At 40.2% G+C, this 20,575-nt stretch overlaps 1 protein-coding gene across 2 annotated transcripts in view; it reads right to left on the reverse strand.

Moving 5' to 3' along the window:
* HCK (HCK proto-oncogene, Src family tyrosine kinase) overlaps positions 1-15,633 on the reverse strand; it is a 45,759-nt gene extending 30,126 nt beyond the window's left edge. The window contains exon 1 of one of the 2 annotated variants that reach the window (XM_070744401.1): positions 15,516-15,633. Coding sequence is in view for 1 of the 2 variants with exons in the window: in XM_070744402.1 (XP_070600503.1) it covers positions 6,192-6,208 (17 nt within the window). In the remaining variant the exon portion in view is untranslated. Of the gene's footprint in view, positions 1-6,191; positions 6,311-15,515 lie in introns of those variants that run through there. The other variant, XM_070744402.1, reaches the window with a different exon arrangement.
* Positions 15,634-20,575: the final 4,942 nt, after the last annotated feature.

Genomic DNA, 20,575 nt, shown 5'->3' on the forward strand with positions numbered 1-20,575 from the left:
TCCCAGTGACAACAGCCCTGCAAGGTGGGTGGGGCTAAGACAAAGAGTGATTGGTTCAAAGTCATCCAGCTGGTTGCAGTGTTCCCTCTAATTTTTTTGGGGGGTGGGCGGAAAAGTATAGTGTCTGAGCGGGTAAGTAAGTAAGTAAACAAACAAACAAACAAACAAATAAAAAACCCACCCTGTTTTGCCTCAGAGAATTTCAAAATAAAATACTGTACTGTGTATCTATAACAGTGAGCTCATAATAGGGCAACTCTATCAATATCAAAATGCCACTTAAATAGTTGAGCTAGTTTCAAACTAGATTTTGATTTTCTTTCTCTCTTCCTTACTCCCATTCTTTTTCCTTCTCTTTTCCTTCCTCTCTTTTTTCTATCTGTTTCTCTCTCTTCCTCTCTTCCTCTCTCTCTCCTTCCCTCTCACTCTTTCCCTCTCGGCTTCTGGGCAGGTTTGGAAAACTCTGAGTTGATGATGATTTTTAAGTGAGCGATTGCTCACTGCTCAGCTTAGAGGGAACTATGGCTGGTCATCATGGCTAAGGCAGGATACAGCCTCCTGGTGATTGACCAAAGTCACCTAACCTTTTGTGCCTAAGGCAGTAGTAGAACTCCCCGTCTCCTACCAGTTGGCCCAAGGTCACCCAGCCAGCTTTCATGGCTAAAGTGGGACTCGAACTCTTAACCGCCTAGGAATTGGCCTCCACGTGAGCTGAAAACCAGCTGGCTGGCACACACATGCACCCTGGAGCTGAACTAAGGCAACAGCTTACGTGCCAGTAGACACTTTGTGTGGTCTTGACTGCATCTGTCTGTTAATGCTGGCGCCAAGGGCTGCATCATGACAAGTCCCACGGTACCGCTAAGTTTCACACCTTTAAACCGCCCATTTCCCTCCAATAGGGTTTAAATGGGTTTTTTTTAAAATAAAAAGTTTTTTTATTACATATATACACATTTACACAAGATAAATGTTTTACATCATATATTGATACAAAGCCAAATCAACACATAACAGACAAACAGACACACAAAAAAAGAATTCTTAAAATGTAGTTACTTATTTAAGTACATTGTTAGCAATATCTATTCCTTTAGATTATATAGTACAGTATTTGTACTTATATTCCCTTTAGGAGGTAAGTTATGGATGATTTTTGATTTTAAATTATTTTCTGGTGAAGCGTGTTGTAACCTCAGTATTTACCATTTTCTCTTGTAGGTTGTCACTATTCTTTAAATCACTTATTTTTTTCTGAACTGTCATCTCCTTTTCGAGCCTGGCTGAGGAGCAGAGATTCTTGCAAATTAATAAATAAATTAAATTAAATTATAAAATAAAAATATTTTATAAAGATTATAAAATTGAAACTATTTACAGACTCTTTGAATCCTGGATATAAATTTATTTATTTATTTATTTATTAAATTTATGTATGTATGTATGTATGTATGTATGTATGTATGTATGTATTTATTTATTTATTTATTAGATTTGTATGCCGCCCCTCTCCAAAGACTCGGGGCAGCTAACAACAATAAAAAAGACAATGTAACAAATCTAATATTAAAAAATCTAAAAAAAATCTAAAAAAAAAAATTTGTATGCCACCCCTCTCCGTAGACTCGGGGCGGCTCACAACAGTAATAGAAAAAACAATGTGGATTAACTTAAAAAATAAGAGAATACTTGTATTAGAAGGCCATGACTTACAAACAGGCTGGCATGCGCATTTATGGAAAGATAAATTGCAAAAACAAACTATATTTGACAGGCACTTGATCCGTAAATCACTACTAAAAACCTGGTACGAAATTAAAAATAAACACTACGACAAAATTCCAAGATGGCTTTCCACTATGGAAGCCATCATCTACCCAAATTTGATCGACATAGCCAAAACCATCCAGTACAGAGACGTATTACACCCAAACGGGGAACTCAAATCTAGACAAGAACTGGAAAGATTAAATCATAAAATGGATTGGTGGACATACGCCCAAATAGAATCCAGATTTAAAAAAGACAATCAAACACCCGGTATTCAAAAATCTATGAACCCATTAGATAAGATTCTGATAGGAAATGAAAACAAACAAATAAGCAGAATACAGTATACCAAATACTTTTAGAACAGGAAAGAATAAAAGATACGACCAAAACACCAATGATAGCGTGGGGAAAAAATCTGCAACACGCCATCCATATTGCCGACTGGGAAAGAACATGGACCACAATATCCAAAATAACCCTTTCGGCAGCATATAAGGAAAACTATTACAAATTATTCTACAGATGGTACCTCCCACCGGCGAGATTAGCAAAGATCCACCCAACATTATCAGACTCGTGTTGGAAGTGTAAAAAGGAAAGAGGTACGTTTTTCCATATGTGGTGGTCCTGCCCCATGATACAAAAAATTTGGACAATAACCCATACTTGGCTGACAGAGATTACGAAAGAGGAAATAGAACTCACACCGGAAGCTATGCTTTTAGGAGTTTGGAGAAAACATTATTCAAAACAAACAATGCTCCTCACAACACATATAAACACCGCCACGAGAATTGCAATAGCACAACTCTGGAAAAGTGATCAGATACCAACGGAAGATTTAATTATAGATAAGATATATGCATGTGTAGAGATGGACGAATTCACGAACTCAATTAAGGGAAATAAATTAATAGAATCAAAAAGAACATGGTAAAAATGGCATGAATGGGTTCAAAAGAGAACATAAAAGCAACATAATATGAAACAACAGTACAATTGAAATGACCTACAGTTACCGTGTATAATTAATGAACGTAATAGATTTTAGAATTTAAAAATATGAAATACAATGTATATAATGAAATGAAACCGGTCAAAACTTACTGTCAGAATGTTAACTGAGAATATGTATAATCTGTAATTCAAAATAATATGTGATGGGAATGATATGAGAAAAATTAATAAAGAGATTTTTTTTAAAAAAAGAAAAAACAATGTACAATACAAATCTAATAATTAAAATTTAAAACCCATAATTTAAAAAACATGCACACAACATACCATACATACATAAAAAATATAGGCCTGGGGAAGTTATCTCAGTTCCCCCATGCCTGACGGCAGAGGTGGGTTTTAAGGAGTTTACAAAAGGCCAGGAGGGTGGGGGCAGTTCTAATCTCAGGGGGGTGCTGGTTCCAGAGGGTCGGGGCCGCCACAGAGAAGGCTCTTCCCCTGGGACCCGCCAAACGACATTGTTTAGTCAATGGGACCCGGAGAAGGCCAACTCTGTGGGACCTAAATTGTTTGAACTCCTACGCTCAAAACGTCGCTACAGAGCACTGCACACCAAGACAAGGAAGGAAGGAAGGAAGGAGGAAGGAAGGAAGGAAGGAAGGAAGGAATAGCAAAAGGAAGGGAGCGGGGAGGAATAGCAGTAGCCTTTAGACTTATATACTGCTACATAGTGCTTTTACAGCCCTCTCTAAGTGTTTTACAGAATCAGCATGTTGCCCCCAACAATCTGGGTCCTCATTTTACCCACCAAGAAAGGAAGGAAAGAAGGAAGCATTTAGACTTATATACCGCTTCCTAGTGCTTTTACAGCCCTCTCTAAGCAGTTTACAGAATCAGCAATTTTCCCCCTAACAATCTGGGTCCTCATTTGACCCACATCGGAAGGCTGGGAGGCTGAGTCCACCTTGAGCCGGTGGGGAGATTTGAACTGCTGAACCAACACTCTAATCACTGTTTTAATAAACTAAAACAAATTGAAGCAAAATAAAATAAAATAAATTACAAAATGAAACAAGCTAAAATAATGAAATGAAATAAATAATTAATAATGAATAATAATTTATTAGATTTGTATGCCGTCCCACTCCGAAGACTCGGGGCGGCTCACAACAATAATAAACAGTCTACAAATCCAATATTTTTAAAAAAAACAATTTAAAAACCCTTATAGTAAAATAATCACACAATCCATTCAAACCATACACAAACCAAGATAGTTGGGGGATATGTCTGTTTCCCCATGCCTGGCTACAAAAATGAGTTTTCAATAACTTTCGAAAGGCAAGGAGGGTGGGGGCAGTTCTAATTTCCAGGGGCAGTTGATTCCAGAGGGCTGGGGTCACCACAGAGAAGGCTCTTCTCCTGGGTCCGAAACTAAATGAAAGTAAACTAAAGTAAACTAAACTCCCCCGTGCAGAAAGACAGCAGCAGCTCAGCTTGCCCAACGAGTGACGCCACCCACCGCCTGCGGAAGTCCGCAAGAGGAACCGAGGCTCAGCTGAGATAGGAGACGTTTTCTCCCATCGGTCTGGAAACCCTGCAGTGGCTTTCTTCCCATCCGAGGCTGCAAAAAGCCTGCGACAGCTGGAAACCTCGTGAGCCTTGCAGACGGCCACGGTGGACAATCCCTCCTCCTAAAGTCACAGCTAAGCAGCCCTTGAAGCTACAGGCAGTCCTCGACTTACAACCACCCGAAGTTACAACGACATTGAAAAAAATGAAATATGACCACTCCTCACATTTACATCCATCCCAGCATCTCCATAGTGACATGATTAAAGTTCAGATGCTTAGCCCTGCACACCAAGACAAGTAGGCACAAGGGCCGTTTTTCCCCGAGCGCCATCACTCTGCTAAACAAATAATTCCCTCAACACTGTTAAACTGTTTACTAAGACTGTACTACTATTGCTAGCAGTTTTTTCTCATCATTCCTATCACCCATCTCCTCCCACTTATGACTGTAACTTGTTGCTTGAATCCTTATTATTTTTATTAATATTGATTGATTCGTGATTGCTTATTTGACCCCTATGACAATCATTAAGTGTTGCACCACATGATTCTTGACGAATGTATATTTTTCTTTTATTAGGTACACTGAGAGCATCTGCACCAAAGACAAATTCTTTGTGTGTCCAATCACACTTGGCCAATAAAGAATTCTATTCTATTCTATTCTATTCTATTCCTTATTCTATTCCATTCCATTATTCTATTTCTATTCTATTCTATTCTGTTCTATACCTGTATCTTTTCTTTTATGTGCACTGAGAGCATCTGCACCAAAGACAAATTCTTTGTGTGTCCAATCACACTTGGCCAATAAAGAATTCTATTCTATTCTATTCTATTCTATTCCTTATTCTATTCCATTCCATTATTCTATTTCTATTCTATTCTATTCTGTTCTATACCTGTATCTTTTCTTTTATGTGCACTGAGAGCATCTGCACTAAAGACAAATTCCTTGTGTGTCCAATCACACTTGGCCAATCAAGAATTCTATCTATGTTCTCCAAATATTTCCTTAAGTTCTCCACCTATTGTCCACCATTGAGCTCTGGGAACAGACATCGTTAGAATTGTGAAAAAGATACCTAGTTATACATATACTAACAGCTGCCAGAATAGTATATGCCCAACAATGGAAAATAGACAAACTACTGGAAGAAAATATAATAATTAAAAAGATACTAGACTGTGCGGAGATGGACAGGCTATCTAAAAGATTAGAGGGAAAAGTAGAATCAGATTACTATAAAATATGGGCAAAATTTTAAGATTGGCTAAAGAAAAGAGCAACAAAGAAATAAATAAAAATCTACGCAAAGCAACACGTTGAATAAAAGAATTGAAAAATTAATACTATGTGAAAGAAGCAAAATTCTCTGATCAAACACCTAAAAAGTGAGGAAACTTTCATTTTCCAAATGTTGTATGTGTATGTCTTTATGTATGTTTTTTTTCTTTTTTTTGGTATGTTATATTTGAAAAAAACAAATAAATAAAATAAAATAAAAAGAATTGTGACTTTGCTATGTAGGAGAAACTAGCAGAAGGAATCTATCAACACCAACCAGAAGATGCGTTGAAAAGCCCTTAATTGCACCCCACTTGGACAGATGCCCCCATAGCATCTGAGACCAAGCCAATGCCAGAAGAATTAAAAAGGAAACCTAAAGACCAAAACACCTCCACACCAGATATCAACACCCGGAGATTAACACCAAGATTAATTTCAGACAAATCACCAAGTTGTAAACAACACGCCCGATTAAGGAATTACCAACTCGGACAAACAATCAACAAGGAACCAGCAAGGAACCAGCAACAACAAGGAACCAGCAAGAAGAAGACTATCCTAACAACAACAACAACAACAACAACAGGGTGCAAACCTGAGAGCAGACCCCATTCCTTGTAGCCCTGGTGATATTCCCTAGTTGGGTCCTGAAATGTTTGCAAAAAACAACTGAGTTCACAGAGCACCGAGGACTTCCACAGTTCGTCTCCTTCTCCTCCTCCTCCTCCTCTTCCTCCCTTCCTCCTCCCAGCCCTCCTCCTTCTCTTCCACACCCCAAATCACACAACCTTCTAGCCCCAATGATGTCACCTAGGTGAGTCATGAAACGTCTGCAAGAAAACCACCAACCTCAGGGAGCACCAGGGACCCAACAGTCCTCCTCCTCCTCTTCTGCCTTCCTCCTCCTCCCTCCCTCCCTCTCCTCTTTTTCCCTCTTATCTCTTCCCTTTTTTCCTTTCTCCCTTCCTTCCTTTCCTTTCTTCCTCTCTCTCTATCTTCTCTCCTCACTTCCTTTCCTTCCTTCCTTCCTTCCCTCCCTCTCCTCTTTTCCCCTCTTATCTCTTCCCTTTTTTCCTTTCTCCCTTCCTTCCTTTCCTTTCTTCCTCTCTCTCTTTCTTCTCTCCTCACTTCCTTTCCTTCCTTCCTTCCTTCCTTCCCTCCCTCTTTCTCCTCCTTCTCTTCTATCTTCTTTTCTTCCCTTCTTTTCCTTCCCTCCCTCCTTCTTTCTCCTCCTTCTCCCTTCTTTTCCTCCCTCCCTCCTTCCTTCCCTCCCTCTCATCTTTCTCCTTCTTCTCTCCTCCCTTCTTTTTCTTCCTTCCCTCCCTCCCTCTCCTTTCTCCTCCTCTCCCTTCTTTTCCTCCCTCCCTCCTTCCTTCCCTCCCTCCTTCTCCTTTCTCCTCCTTCTCCCTTCTTTTCCTCCCTCCTTCCTTCCCTCCCTCTCATCTTTCTCCTTCTTCTCTCCTCCCTTCCCTCCCTCCCTCTCTCCCTCCCTCTCCTCTTTCTCCTCTCCTCCCTTCTAGCAATGATGATGTTCCCTAGCTGGTTCATGGAACATCAGCAACAAAACAACTAACTAACAACTAACAACCGACGATGGCCAATATTTCTCCTCCTCTAATCTCACCTTCACCACAAAAGACAGCTGGTGTGTGTGTGTGATTTTGGGCCAGTCACCAGGAGACGGAGAATTCTAGTCCCATCTTAGACAGAACTGGGTGCCAGCCGAATTCTGCAAGAATTCCCCCTGGAAACAAAGGTTGTTGTGGGACGCGGCAATCGAAAAGACCCCTGGGAAAGACAGGGTGGGAAGCCCCTGGCTGAGCTGACACATTCCCCAACGCAGAAGAGGAAGAGGGCAGCTTTCGCCTTCCTTTCGGGCCTTCTCTGCACCGGGTTTCAATGAAGTGTCAAACACCCAGCTGCAGCTGACCATCCCCAAAACCGCAGAGTGTTCGAGAAGCCAGATCGGATCTCATGGTCAGAAACCGGTAACAACAGTGCAAGTAAAATTCACTGAGCAGAGTTTGACTAGCAGGCAGGAAGTTCTGCGCCGGGCTGATTAAAGAAGGGGGCAGTTTGGGGATCCCTGAGACAAGCAATCACCATTGTGACGGTCATAAAGTGGGTCAATACATGACAGTACTCAGAAAGACTGAGTGAAAACAGACTTAATAGCAGTAGCTGTGAGAGGGAGCCTTAAACAACCAGTTTAAGTAGGAGCCAACAAATTAAACAGGTTCAGGGAATAGAAGGGGAATTTACCAAATTTGCAGATTACTATTACTATTAATAGGAAGGAAGAAAAGAAGAAGAAGAAGAAGAGGAAGAAGAAGAAGAAGAAAATAAGAGAAGAAGAAGAAGAAGAGGAAGAAGAAGAAGAAGAAAATAAGAGAAGAAGAAGAAGAAGAAGAGGAAGAAGAAGAAGAAGAAGAGGAGGAAGAAGAAGAAGAAAATAAGAGAAGAAGAAGAAGAAGAGGAAGAAGAAGAAGAAGAAGAAGAAAATAAGAGAAGAAGAAGAAGAGGAAGAAGAAGAAGAAAATAAGAGAAGAAGAAGAAGAAGAAGAAGAAGAAGAAGAAGAAGAAGAAGAAGAAGAAGAAGAAGAAGAAGAAGAGGAAGAGATAGCAGCCTTCCAATATCTCAGGGGTTGCCCCAAAGAAGAGGGAGTCAAGCTATTCTCCAAAGAACCTGAGAGTAGAACAAGAATCAATGGGTGGAAACTAAACAAGGAGAGAAGCAACTTAGAACGAAGGAGGAATTTCCTGACAGTCAGAACAATTAATCCGTGGAACAGAAGTTGCCTCCAGAAGTTGTGAAGGCTCCAACACTGGACGTTTTAAAGAAGATGTTGGATTAGCTTTTGTCTGCAGTAGTGTAGGGTCTCCTGCCTAGGCAGGGGGTTGGACTAGAAGATCTCCAAGGTTCCTTCCAAGTCTATTGTTGTTCTGGTTATTGTGGTTGTTGTTGTTGTTGTGATGATGATGATGATGATGATGATGATGATGATGGAAGAATTTTCTGACAGTGAGAACAATCAACCAATAGAGACATGGTCTCCAGTGATGGAGCACCCACAACTTCAAGAGGCAGGCAGTTCCACTGATTAATTCTTCTAACTGTCAGGAAGTTTTTCCTTAGTTCCAGGTTGCTTCTCTCCTTGATTAGTTTTCAGCCATTACTTCTTATCATATCTTTTGGTGCTTTGGAGAATGTTTGTTTGCTTGTTTATTTAATTAATTAAGTGGATTTATATGCCACCCCTCTCCAAGGACTATAAGTATTTATTTATTTATTTATTCATTTGTCCAATACACGAATACATAGGATGAAAATAGACATGTGATAATATAAAAGAGGGTGAAAGTGAACTTAGAGGAGAGGATATATGAAAGGAAGAGAATATATATGATAGGTGAAAGAAAGGAAAGACAATTGGACAGGGGACGAAAGGCACACCAGTGCACTTATTTATGCCCCTTACTGGCCTCTTAGGAACCTGGAGAGGTCAATCGTGGAGAGTCTAAGGGAGAAATGTTGGGGGTTAGGGGTTGACACAATTGAGTCCGGTAATGAGTTCCACGCTTCGATAACTCGATTGTTGAAATCATATTTTTTACAGTCAAGTTTGGAGCAGTTCGTATTGAGTTTGAATCTGTTGGGTGCTCTTGTGTTACTGCGGCCGGTTGAAGCTGAAGTAGTCATTGACCGGTAGGACGTTGCAGCATATGATCTTGTGGGCAATACTCAAATCGTGTTTTAGGCGCCGTAGTTCTAGGCTTTCTAGGCCCAGGATTGTTAGTCTATTTTCGTAGGATATTCTGTTTCGAGTGGAGGAGTGAAGGGCTCTTCTGGTGAAATATCTTTGGACATTTTCAAGGGCGTTGATGTCCGAGATGTGATATGGGTTCCAGACAGATGAGCAGTAGTCTAGGATGGGTCTGGCAAAAGTTTTGTAGGCTCTTGTGAGTAGAGTGAGGTTGCCGGAGCAGAAGCTGCGTAGGATCAGGTTAACAACTCTAGAGGCTTTTTTGGCGATATTGTTGCAGTGGGCTTCAGCACTTAGGTCATTGGATATTAGTATTCCAAGGTAGTAGACCCCTTCCACTTTGTGGCAGCCCCTCAAACATTGCAACACTGCTATCCTGCTATCCTTTCCGTTCATCTTTCATCTGCTTATCGCCCGTGGCCCGACCACCTCCCTGTCCAGCTTCCTTGTGACCGATTCCCATTTCTTTAGAAATGGCTTTTATTCCTGATTTCCATCTCTTTCCGTCTGTTCGCGTTTCCATTCTCTGCAGCTTCAGGTTCTCTTTTCTGGTCTTTGTTTTGGTAAACTTCCTTTTTCTGCAGCAAACCTTCTCTTGCGGCTTGTAATATTTATTTTTAGCAAAGGTTTCGTGGTTGCCGTTGTGAAAAATCGGTTTTTAGAGCAGGGGTCTCCAAGCTTGGCAACTTTAAGCCTGGCGGACTTCAACTCCCAGAATTCCTCAGCCGGCTGGGGCATTCTGGGAGTTGAAGCCTGCCAGGCTTAGAGTTGCTATGGTTAGAGAGCCCTGCTTTAGAGCAGCAGTTCTTAACCTTTTTTGAATGAATCACCCCCTTAAGCCAATGAGGAAGTTGTCATCGCCTCCTCCCCCCAACAAACCTATCAATCACAACATAGAAAATAATTCTTCAATTTATGCAAACCTTGTTAGAATAGAATAGAATAGAATAGAATAGAATAGAATTTTATTGGCCAAGTGTGATTGGACACACAAGGAATTTGTCTTGTTTGGTTCTCTTTAAAATTGTCATGATGCAAATACATTTATTTCCAGTCTTTCCCTCCATATCTCAACTGTGTAAAAAATTTGGGTGCCACCTGTTACTTTATTCCCAAACTGGATGATACATATATTTCATTATTATCTTATTTATTCAAAGACACTTCAATGTAAATGTAAAACCGAGAAACCAAAATGTAATTTCGAACTGGAGTGCACGCTAAAAAAGTACAATTCAAAAAGACACACAAAATGTTTTTATAAAAGACAACCACAATTTTGATAACAAAGCTGAAACTCAAACTGGAACGCGAAATCCAATGCAAGCAAATACAGCGATAAAAGCTCAGACAATTATTAACAGAAAAAATGTACGTACACAGAAAGCAAAAAAAGGAGAACATCAATGGCTGCTTTGTGGATGTAGATAAACTTAGTTTCAAGACCCTCTTTCCCCCAAAGTAAGACATCCCCTGATAATATATTATATTAAGTTTTTTTAAAAAAATATTTTATATTGTAAATTATTAGATTTGTTACAAACTGTTTTTATCTAATAAATAAATAAATAAAATAAAAAAATAAATAAGCCCAATTGGGCTTTTGAGTGCATGGCAATAAGTCCAAGCGCTTATTTTAGGGTTCAAAAAAAATATAAGACAGAGTCTTATTTTTTGGAAAACATGGAAGGAAGGGAGGGAGGAAGGAAGGAAGAAAGAAAGAAAGGAAGGAAGGAGATAGATAGATAGATAGATAGATAGATAGATAGATAGATATAGATAGCTTATTTCAGGGTTCAAAAAATATAATACAGGGTCTTATTTTTGGGAAAACATGGAAGGAAGGGAGGGAGGAAGGAAGGAAGAAAGGAAGGAAGGAAGGAAGGAAGGAGAGAATGATAGATAGATAGATAGATAGATAGATAGATAGATAGATAGATATAGACAGCTTATTTCAGGGTCCAAAAAAATATAACACAGGGTCTTATTTTTGGGGAAACGTGGAAGGAAGGGAGGGAGGGAGAAAAGATGGATATGTGGATGGAGATAGATAGATGGATGGATAATAGATAGATAGAAGAAGGAGGGATGGATGGATGGATGGATAATAGATAGACAGACAGACAGACAGACAGACAGACAGACAGACAGACAGACAGACGGATGATAGAGACTATAGACAGACAGACAGACAGATATCCTGTTTCCCCAAAAATAAGACCTACCTTGATAATAAGCCCAATTGGGCTTCTGAGTGCATGGCAATAAGGCCAAGAGCTTATTTCAGGGTTCAAAAAAATAAATAAGACAGGTCTTATTTTTGGGGAAACATGGTAGCTATGTTGACATTACAGCAACTGGGTGACAGCGCTGATCACCAGAAGACAATGAATTCTAGTCCCACCTAAGGCATAAAAGTATGTAACTTTGGACCAATCATTAAGAGACTGGGAATTATAGTCCTGTTTTACACATAAAAGCCATCTGGGTGACTTTGGGTCAGTTCAACCTTCCTCACAGGGTTGTTTTTGTGGGAAAAATAGGAAGGAGCCTTCTTTATACTGTACTGCTTTGATTAGTACAAAATAAAAGTGATCTAACAACAACAACAACAACAACACATTTGTAAAGAAGTAAAGAAGGGGGATAAAACCTTCTTCAGATATATTAGTGATAAGAAGAAGAAAAACTGCGGCATCACGAAACTTAGTACCGGGAATAATACATGCATTAATGGGAATAAGGAGATCGCTGACCATTTCAATAGCTACTTCTGTTCAGTTTTCTCAAAAGACACCGTACAAAATAATACTATAGAGGGATATAACATTGCTTCCAGCTGTACGGATTCAGCTCCAGTGATCTTAGAAGCCGATGTCTTAGAAGAACTTGAACGATTAAAGATAAATAAGGCAATGGGTCCAGATGGCATCCACCCCAGAGTTCTTAAAGAACTCAGATCTGTCATTACTACCCCCCTGACTGATTTGTTTAACCAATCCTTGTTAACAGGAGAAGTTCCTGAGGATTGGAGAATGGCCAGTGTTGTGCCTATTCACAAGAAGGGCAGTAGAGAAGAAGCTGGTAACTACAGGCCAGTTAGCTTGACATCAGTTGTAGTTAAAATGATGGAGACTCTACTCAAAAAGAGGATAAATCAGCACCTAAAAAACAATAACTTATTGGACCCAAATCAGCATGGCTTTACTGAAGGCAAATCATGTCAGACTAATCTCATTGATTTCTTTGACTATGTCACAAAGGTGTTGGATGAAGGTGGTGCCGTGGATATTGCCTACCTGGACTTCAGCAAAGCCTTTGATATGGTTCCACATAAAGAGCTGATAGATAAATTAGTGAAGACTGGACTTAATCCCTGGATAGTTCAATGGATTTGCAGCTGGCTGAAGCATAGACATCAGAGAGTTATTGTTAACGGCGAGTATTCTGAGCAGAGTCAGGTTACAAGCGGTGTGCCACAAGGGTCTGTTCTGGGTCCTATTCTTTTTAATATGTTTGTGAGTGACGTAGGGGAAGGTTTGGTAGGGAAAGTTTGCCTATTTGCCGATGACTCTAAAGTGTGCAATAGGGTTGATATTCCTGGAGGGGTCTGTAATATGGTAAGTGATTTAGCTTTACTAGATAAATGGTCAAAGCAATGGAAACTGCAGTTTAATGTTTCCAAATGTAAAATAATGCACTTGGGGAAAAGGAATCCTCAATCTGAGTATTGTATTGGCAGTTCTGTGTTAGCAAATACTTCAAAAGAAAAGGATTTAGGGGTAATGATTTCTGACAGTCTCAAAATGGGTGAACAGTGCAGTCAGGCGGTAGGGAAAGCAAGTAGGATGCTTGGCTGCATAGCTAGAGGTATAACAAGCAGGAAGAGGGAGATTATGATCCCGCTATATAGAATGCTGGTGAGACCACATTTGGAATACTGTGTTCAGTTCTGGAGACCTCACCTACAAAAAGATATTGACAAAATTGAACGGGTCCAAAGACGGGCTACAAGAATGGTGGAAGGTCTTAAGCATAAAACGTATCAGGAAAGACTTCATGAACTCAATCTATATAGTCTGGAGGACAGAAGGAAAAGGGGGGACATGATCGAAACATTTAAATATATTAAAGGGTTAAATAAGGTTCAGGAGGGAAGTGTTTTTAATAGGAAAGTGAACACAAGAACAAGGGGGCACAATCTGAAGTTAGTTGGGGGAAAGATCAAAAGCAACATGAGAAAATATTATTTTACTGAAAGAGTAGTAGATCCTTGGAACAAACTTCCAGCAGACGTGGTAGATAAATCCACAGTAACTGAATTTAAACATGCCTGGGATAAACATATATCCATCCTAAGATAAAATACAGAAAATAGTATAAGGGCAGACTAGATGGACCATGAGGCCTTTTCTGCCATCAGACTTCTATGTTTCTATGTTGATGAGTGCTCTATGTTTTCAATCACTTTGGCAAATGTCTATAATGTTCACTTAAGCTTTATGTTGAACATCTAACTTAGGATCTAGTTATTCAGGACAGTTAATTCCCAACTGTGACATATATCCTATACTTGTCGATGAAAGAGCAAACTCAATACTATATGATACAGGATCGATTTTATAGAATAGAATAGAATAGAATAGAATGGAATGGAACAAGAAATTTGTCTTGGTTAGGGTTATCAATGGTTAAATAATAGATAAGTAAATATTATGATTAGTATGTTGAATATTGCTATTTTAATATTATAGAATCAATATGTGAAATATTACTATTTTAACATTATAGAATCAATATGTTGAATATTGCTATTTTAATATTATTAGAATAAATATGTGGAATATTGCTATTTTAATATTACAGAATCAATATGTGGAATATTACTATTTTAATATTATAGAATTAATATGTGGAATATTACTATTTTAATATTACTGTATAGAATTAATATGTGGAATGTTACTACCGGTATTTTAATATTGTAGAATCTAATGAATAATGCAACTTTTCATTATTGTTCAGGGGAGATATTTGTACCTGGATAACACACTGTTCAACTGAAGATGGAATTATTGTATTAATTTTTTTTAAAAAAAACAAATAAAGGAAAGAGTAAATGACCCGGCGTAATACAAAAGAACTGTCTTCAAGCTGCAACATTTATTTGTATCAACTAACTAAAAGAAAAGATCACGGAAATCAAATGAATCTATCAGCATTGTTTTAGTTTAACAGCAGATTAACAGAGTTGGAAGGGACCTCGTAGGTCATCTAGTCCAACCCTGACAAATGACCATGCAGTCTCTTCTTGAAAGTGTCCAGTGATGGAGCTCCGGACAATTTCTGGACACGCATTTGGTCAGACTTGATTATTTGCGTAATCTGAACGTTTGGTCCCTTTGGTGACAATGTCAATCTTTACAGATGATCCTCAAATGACAACGGTTCATTTAGTGACCGTTCTAATTAGAACGGCATTTCAAAAAGTGACTTGGGACCATGTTTCACACTTATGACTGTTGCAGCGTTCCCCCGTGCTCACACAATCAAAATTAGGCCACTTGGCCACAAACACCTATTTATCATTTCCCTTCTTCCCTCCCTCCTTTCTTCTCTTCTTTCCCTCTCTCCTTTCCTTCCCTCCTTACTTTCTCCTTCTTTCCTCTTTCATTCTTCTCTTTTTTCTTTCCCTCTCTCCCTTTCTTCCTTTCTTCCCTCCTTTCTTTTCCTCCATTTCTTTCTTTCTTCCCTCCCTCCCTCCTTCTTTTTTCTTTCCCTCCCTTCCTCCTTTCCTCATCCCTCCTTTCTTCTCCTTCTTCCCTCCCTCTTACTTTCTCTTTTTTCTTTCTCTCCTTTCTTTCCCTCCCCCCTTCTCGCCTTATTTTTCTTTCCCTCCCTCTTCTTTCCTCTCTCCTTCCTCCTTCCCTCCTTCTCTTCTTTCCTTCCCTCCTTCCTTTCCCCTTCTTCCGTCTTTCCTTCCTTCTCTTATTTTTCTCTCCTTCCTTCTCACCTTTCCCTCTCTCCTTTCCCTCCTTTCTTTTCCTCCATTTCCTTCTTCTTCCCTCCTTCTTCCCTCCTTCTTCCCTCCCTCCTTCTCTCCTTTCTTTCCATCCTCCCTTTCCTTCTCTCCTCCTTCCCTTCCCTCCGCTCACCTGCCGGCTCTGCTGGGCTCTTCCTCCTCTGAGCTGCCTCGACGGCGCGTTCCAACTCCGAGCCTCCCGCGCTCAGTGCAGCAGCCTCTCCGAGCCTCCCCGACGGCCAGCCAGGCGCGACTGCAAAGGCAACGCCGGGAACCGCCGCGGAAACCAGCCCCCCACCCCCACCCCTCCGACGGCCGCGCCTCCTGCCAGGAAGGAAGCGGCGCCCGCGGCCGGCCGGCCGGCTCTACGCTCAGCTGGGGTGTGTGTGTGTGTGTGTGCCTCCTTTTCTGGTTGGGGGGGGGGGGGCAGGAGAAGGGAGACAAAATGCACATAGGGGAAAAGTGCAGAGAAGAGCAACTAAGGCGATGATGAGAATGATGGTGATAGAAACATAGAAGATTGACGGCAGAAAAAGACCTCCTGGTCCATCTAGTCTGCCCTTATACTATTTTCTGTATTTTATCTTAGGATGGATATATGTTTATCCCAGGCATGTTTAAATTCAGTCACTGTGGATTGACCAACCACCTCTGCTGGAAGTTTGTTCCAAGCATCTACTACTCTTTCAGTAAAATAATATTTTCTCATGTTGCTTTTGATCTTTCCCCCAACTAACTTCAGATTGTGTCCCCTTGTTCTTGTGTTCACTTTCCTATTAAAAACACTTCTCTCCTGGACCTTATTTAACCCTTTAATATATTTAAATGTTTCGATCATGTCCCCCCTTTTCCTTCTGTCCTCCAGACTATACAGATTGAGTTCATGAAGTCTTTCCTGATACGTTTTATGCTTAAGACCTTCCACCATTCTTGTAGCCCGTCTTTGGACCCGTTCAATTTTGTCAATATCTTTTTGTAGGTGAGGTCTCCAGAACTGAACACAGTATTCCAAATGTGGTCTCACCAGCGCTCTATACAGCGGAATCACAATCTCCCTCCTCCTGCTTGTTATACCTCTAGCTATGCAGCCAAGCATCCTACTTGCTTTCCCTACTGCCTGACTGCACTGTTCACCCATTTTGAGACTGTCAGAAATCACTACCCCTAAATCCTTTTCTTCTGAAGTATTTGCTAACACAGAACTGCTGATACAATACTCATATTGAGGATTCCTTTTCCCCAAGGGCATTATTTTACATTTGGAAACATTAAACTGCAGTTTCCATTGCTTTGACCATTTATCTAGTAAAGCTAAATCATTTACCATATTACAGACGCCTCCAGGAATATCAACCCTATTGCACACTTTAGAGTCATCGGCAAATAGGCAAACCTGCCCTACCAAACCTTCCCCTATGTCACTCACAAACATATTAAAAAGAATAGGACCCAGAACAGACCCTTGTGGCACACCGCTTGTAACCTGTCTCTGCTCAGAATACTCGCCATTAACAATAACTCTCTGATGTCTACGCTTCAGCCAGCTGCAAATCCATTGAACTATCCAGGGATTAAGTCCAATCTTCACTAATTTATCTATCAGCTCTTTATGTGGAACCGTATCAAAGGCTTTGCTGAAGTCCAGGTAGGCAATATCCACGGCACCACCTTCATCCAACACCTTTGTGACATAGTCAAAGAAATCAATGAGATTAGTCTGACATGATTTGCCTTCAGTAAAGCCATGCTGATTTGGGTCCAATAAGTTATTGTTTTTTAGGTGCTGATTTATCCTCTTTTTGAGTAGAGTCTCCATCATTTTAACTACCACTGATGTCAAGCTAACTGGCCTGTAGTTACCAGCTTCTTCTCTACTGCCCTTCTTGTGGATAGGCACAACACTGGCCATTCTCCAATCCTCAGGAACTTCTCCTGTTAACAAGGATTGGTTAAACAAATCAGTCAGGGGGGTAGTAATGACAGATCTGAGTTCTTTAAGAACTCTGGGGTGGATGCCATCTGGACCCATTGCCTTATTTATCTTTAATCGTTCAAGTTCTTCTAAGACATTGGCTTCTAAGATCACTGGAGCTGAATCCGTACAGCTGGAAACAATGCTATATCCTTCTATAGTATTATTTTGTAAGGTGTCTTTTGAGAAAACTGAACAGAAGTAGCTATTGAAATGGTCAGCGATCTCCTTATTCCCATTAATGCATGTATTATTCCCGGTACTAAGCTTAGTGATGCCGCAGTTTTTCTTCTTCTTATCACTAATCTATCTGAAGAATGTTTTATCCCCCTTCTCTACAGATTTGGCAATTTCTTCCTCTTTTGAGGCTTTAGCAGCATATATTATCTGTTTCGCCTCCTTCTGTCTCATTTTATACACCTCCCTATCAGCTATACTTCCAGACTCTTTATACCTCCTATAGGCAGCCTTTTTTTCATTGACTATAGCCCTTACATCATTGCTAAACCATAGCGGTTTCTTCTTCCTTTTACCTTTAGTTATTTGTCTTACAGTCCAGTGGCTTTTAAGATGGCCTTTTTTAATACAGTCCACTGGGTTCTCGCTCATGCCATTTTATCCCTCCCCTTTAATTCATTATCTAAATATTCCCCCATTGCATTAAAATTTGTTTTTCTGAAATCCAATACTTTGGTTGCATTATAAGATTGCTCACAATGAGTTTTTACATCAAACCACAAACATAGATGGTCACTGCAACCTAAATTTTCTCCCACCTTGACCTCTGAAACCCAATTCCCATTCGTAAAAACTAAATCTAGAATATTCTCCCCTCTAGTTGGTGTCTTAACCAGCTGTGCCAGAGCTGCTCCTGTAAAGGCCTCTACTATATTCTTACTTTTGCATGTAAGGGCACTGGGGATATTCCAGTCAACATCAGGCATGTTGAAATCACCCATAACCACAATATCTCCCTTTAGTGCCATTTGGGTAATTTCATCCACCATCTTGTTGTCATATTCCTCAGATTGCCCTGGAGGCCTATAGATCACCCCAATTCTAATGACAGAACCTTCTTTATTTTGCATGCAAATCCAGAGAGTCTCCAGATCTTGACATGTATTTTGAATTAGTGTTGTTTTTAGACTTTCTTTAACATAAATGGCTACTCCACCTCCCCTTCTCTCTATTCTATCCTTCCTATACAGTGTATATCCTGGTATGGATATTTCCCATTCACTAGAATCCTTAAACCATGTCTCAGTTATGGCAACCAGATCCAAATTATCTCTAGATATTATGGCCATTAATTCACAGAGCTTGTTGCTCAAGCTTCCAGCATTCGTGCACATTACCCGAACAACATTATTTTCATTATTAGTTTGCCCCTTATCATCAACAACTACATCTATTTTATTTGCAGCTCCCTTTTCATAAGCTTCCAAAAACTGATTTATCCTCATTGGTCGGGGACAGAAATCACCCACATCAGTTACATCTCTGTCCCCTTTACCTAGTTTAAATGCCTGTCCAAAAAAGTTCTGAATTCCTCACCGAGCACCTGGGTACCTCTGTATGATGGATGCAAACCATCCCTCTTAAACAACTCCATATTAGACCATTTACTGATATCATGACTTACATAGCCAAAACCTTCAGCTTTACACCACTGCCTTAACCACACATTAAACTCTCTGATACACGTTGTTTTATCCTCTTGGCCACAAACCGGTAACACCTCTGAGAAAGTCACTGAATCAGTTATTTTACCCAGCTCCACACTTAGACATTGAAAATCTCTTTTTACTACATTAACATTTCTCTGGGACAAATCATTTGTGCCAAGATGCACCACTACATCAACGTTATTACCTTTACTCACAGCCTTGACAATGTTTGTAATCCGCCTCCTGTCCCTGCTGGCAGTGGCCCCTGGGAGACACCTCATCTCCTTCACCACATCCTTACTCTGTCCCAAATCAACACCTCTAACAGTCGAATCACCCACAAGAAAATGTGTCCTCTTTTTATTTCTACTAACTGCACTTGATGGTTTGGTGACACTATGTACCTCACTTAGAACAACTTCCCCTTTGAACATCCCCTCATTCTCTGCCTGAGGGACCTTGCTAATATCTCCAACACCCTTACTATTTAAATCCGCAAGAACATTATGATGATGATGATGATAACAAAACAAAACAACAATAGAATAGAATAAAATAGAATAGAATAGAGTAGAATAGAATAGAATAGAATAGAACAGAATAGAATAGAATAGATACATACCTTTGGCTCAAACCACAGGTTGAGAACTACTGCTCTACCTAATATTATATATTATATTATATTATTATTAATATATGAATCAGAATAGAGTTATATTATTTGTTGTGGTTAGCTCTGGCCCAGCTCCTGCCCCAAGGAATGTGCAGGTGGATGTGGGGGAAACATCCACATGCCGTAGGCCTGTTTTGCTCCCGATGGAATCTGCCGACCAAGCCTCCTCTGACCAAGGAAGCGTGAGTGACAGGGAAGAGGGGAGTTTGGCAGACAGCCCAGGAGGAGATCAATCATCTGTATCATCCCTGGATTCTGAACAAGAATTAATGACACATCCACACATGCGCAGAGTGATGCATAGGAGACAACAACTGAAGGATTATTACAAGAGAAAATGAGGCCACCTGTGGTTGGGTGGGGCTGCTGTAATTAGTGCTACAGATAAAAGGGCAGCCTGGTGTTTTAGCCTCATGGCAGTTTATCTGAACTCAATCTGTATAGTCTGAAGGACAGAAGGAAAAGGGGGGACATGATCGAAATATTTAAATATGTTAAAGGGTTCAATAAGGTTCAGGAGGGAAGTGTTTTTAACAGGAAAGTGAACACAAGAACAAGGGGATACAATCTGAGGTTAGTTGGGGGAAAGATCAGAAGCAATGTGAGAAAATATTATTTGACTGAAAGAGTAGTAGATGCTTGGAACAAACTTCCAGCAGATGTGGCTGGTAAATCCACAGGAACTGAATTGAAACATGCCTGGGATGAACATAGATCCATCCTAACATAAAATACAGGAAATAGTACAAGGGCAGACTAGATGGACCATGAGGTCTTTTTCAGCTGTCAATCTTCTATGTTTCTAAGTCAAAATGTGCAGCCATAGGAATTGGCCTGCAGCCAACCACAACAAATAATAGAATAGAATAAAACTTTTATTG

Source organism: Erythrolamprus reginae, chromosome 3, assembly GCF_031021105.1.
Source record: "Erythrolamprus reginae isolate rEryReg1 chromosome 3, rEryReg1.hap1, whole genome shotgun sequence".
NCBI lineage: Eukaryota > Metazoa > Chordata > Lepidosauria > Squamata > Dipsadidae > Erythrolamprus > Erythrolamprus reginae.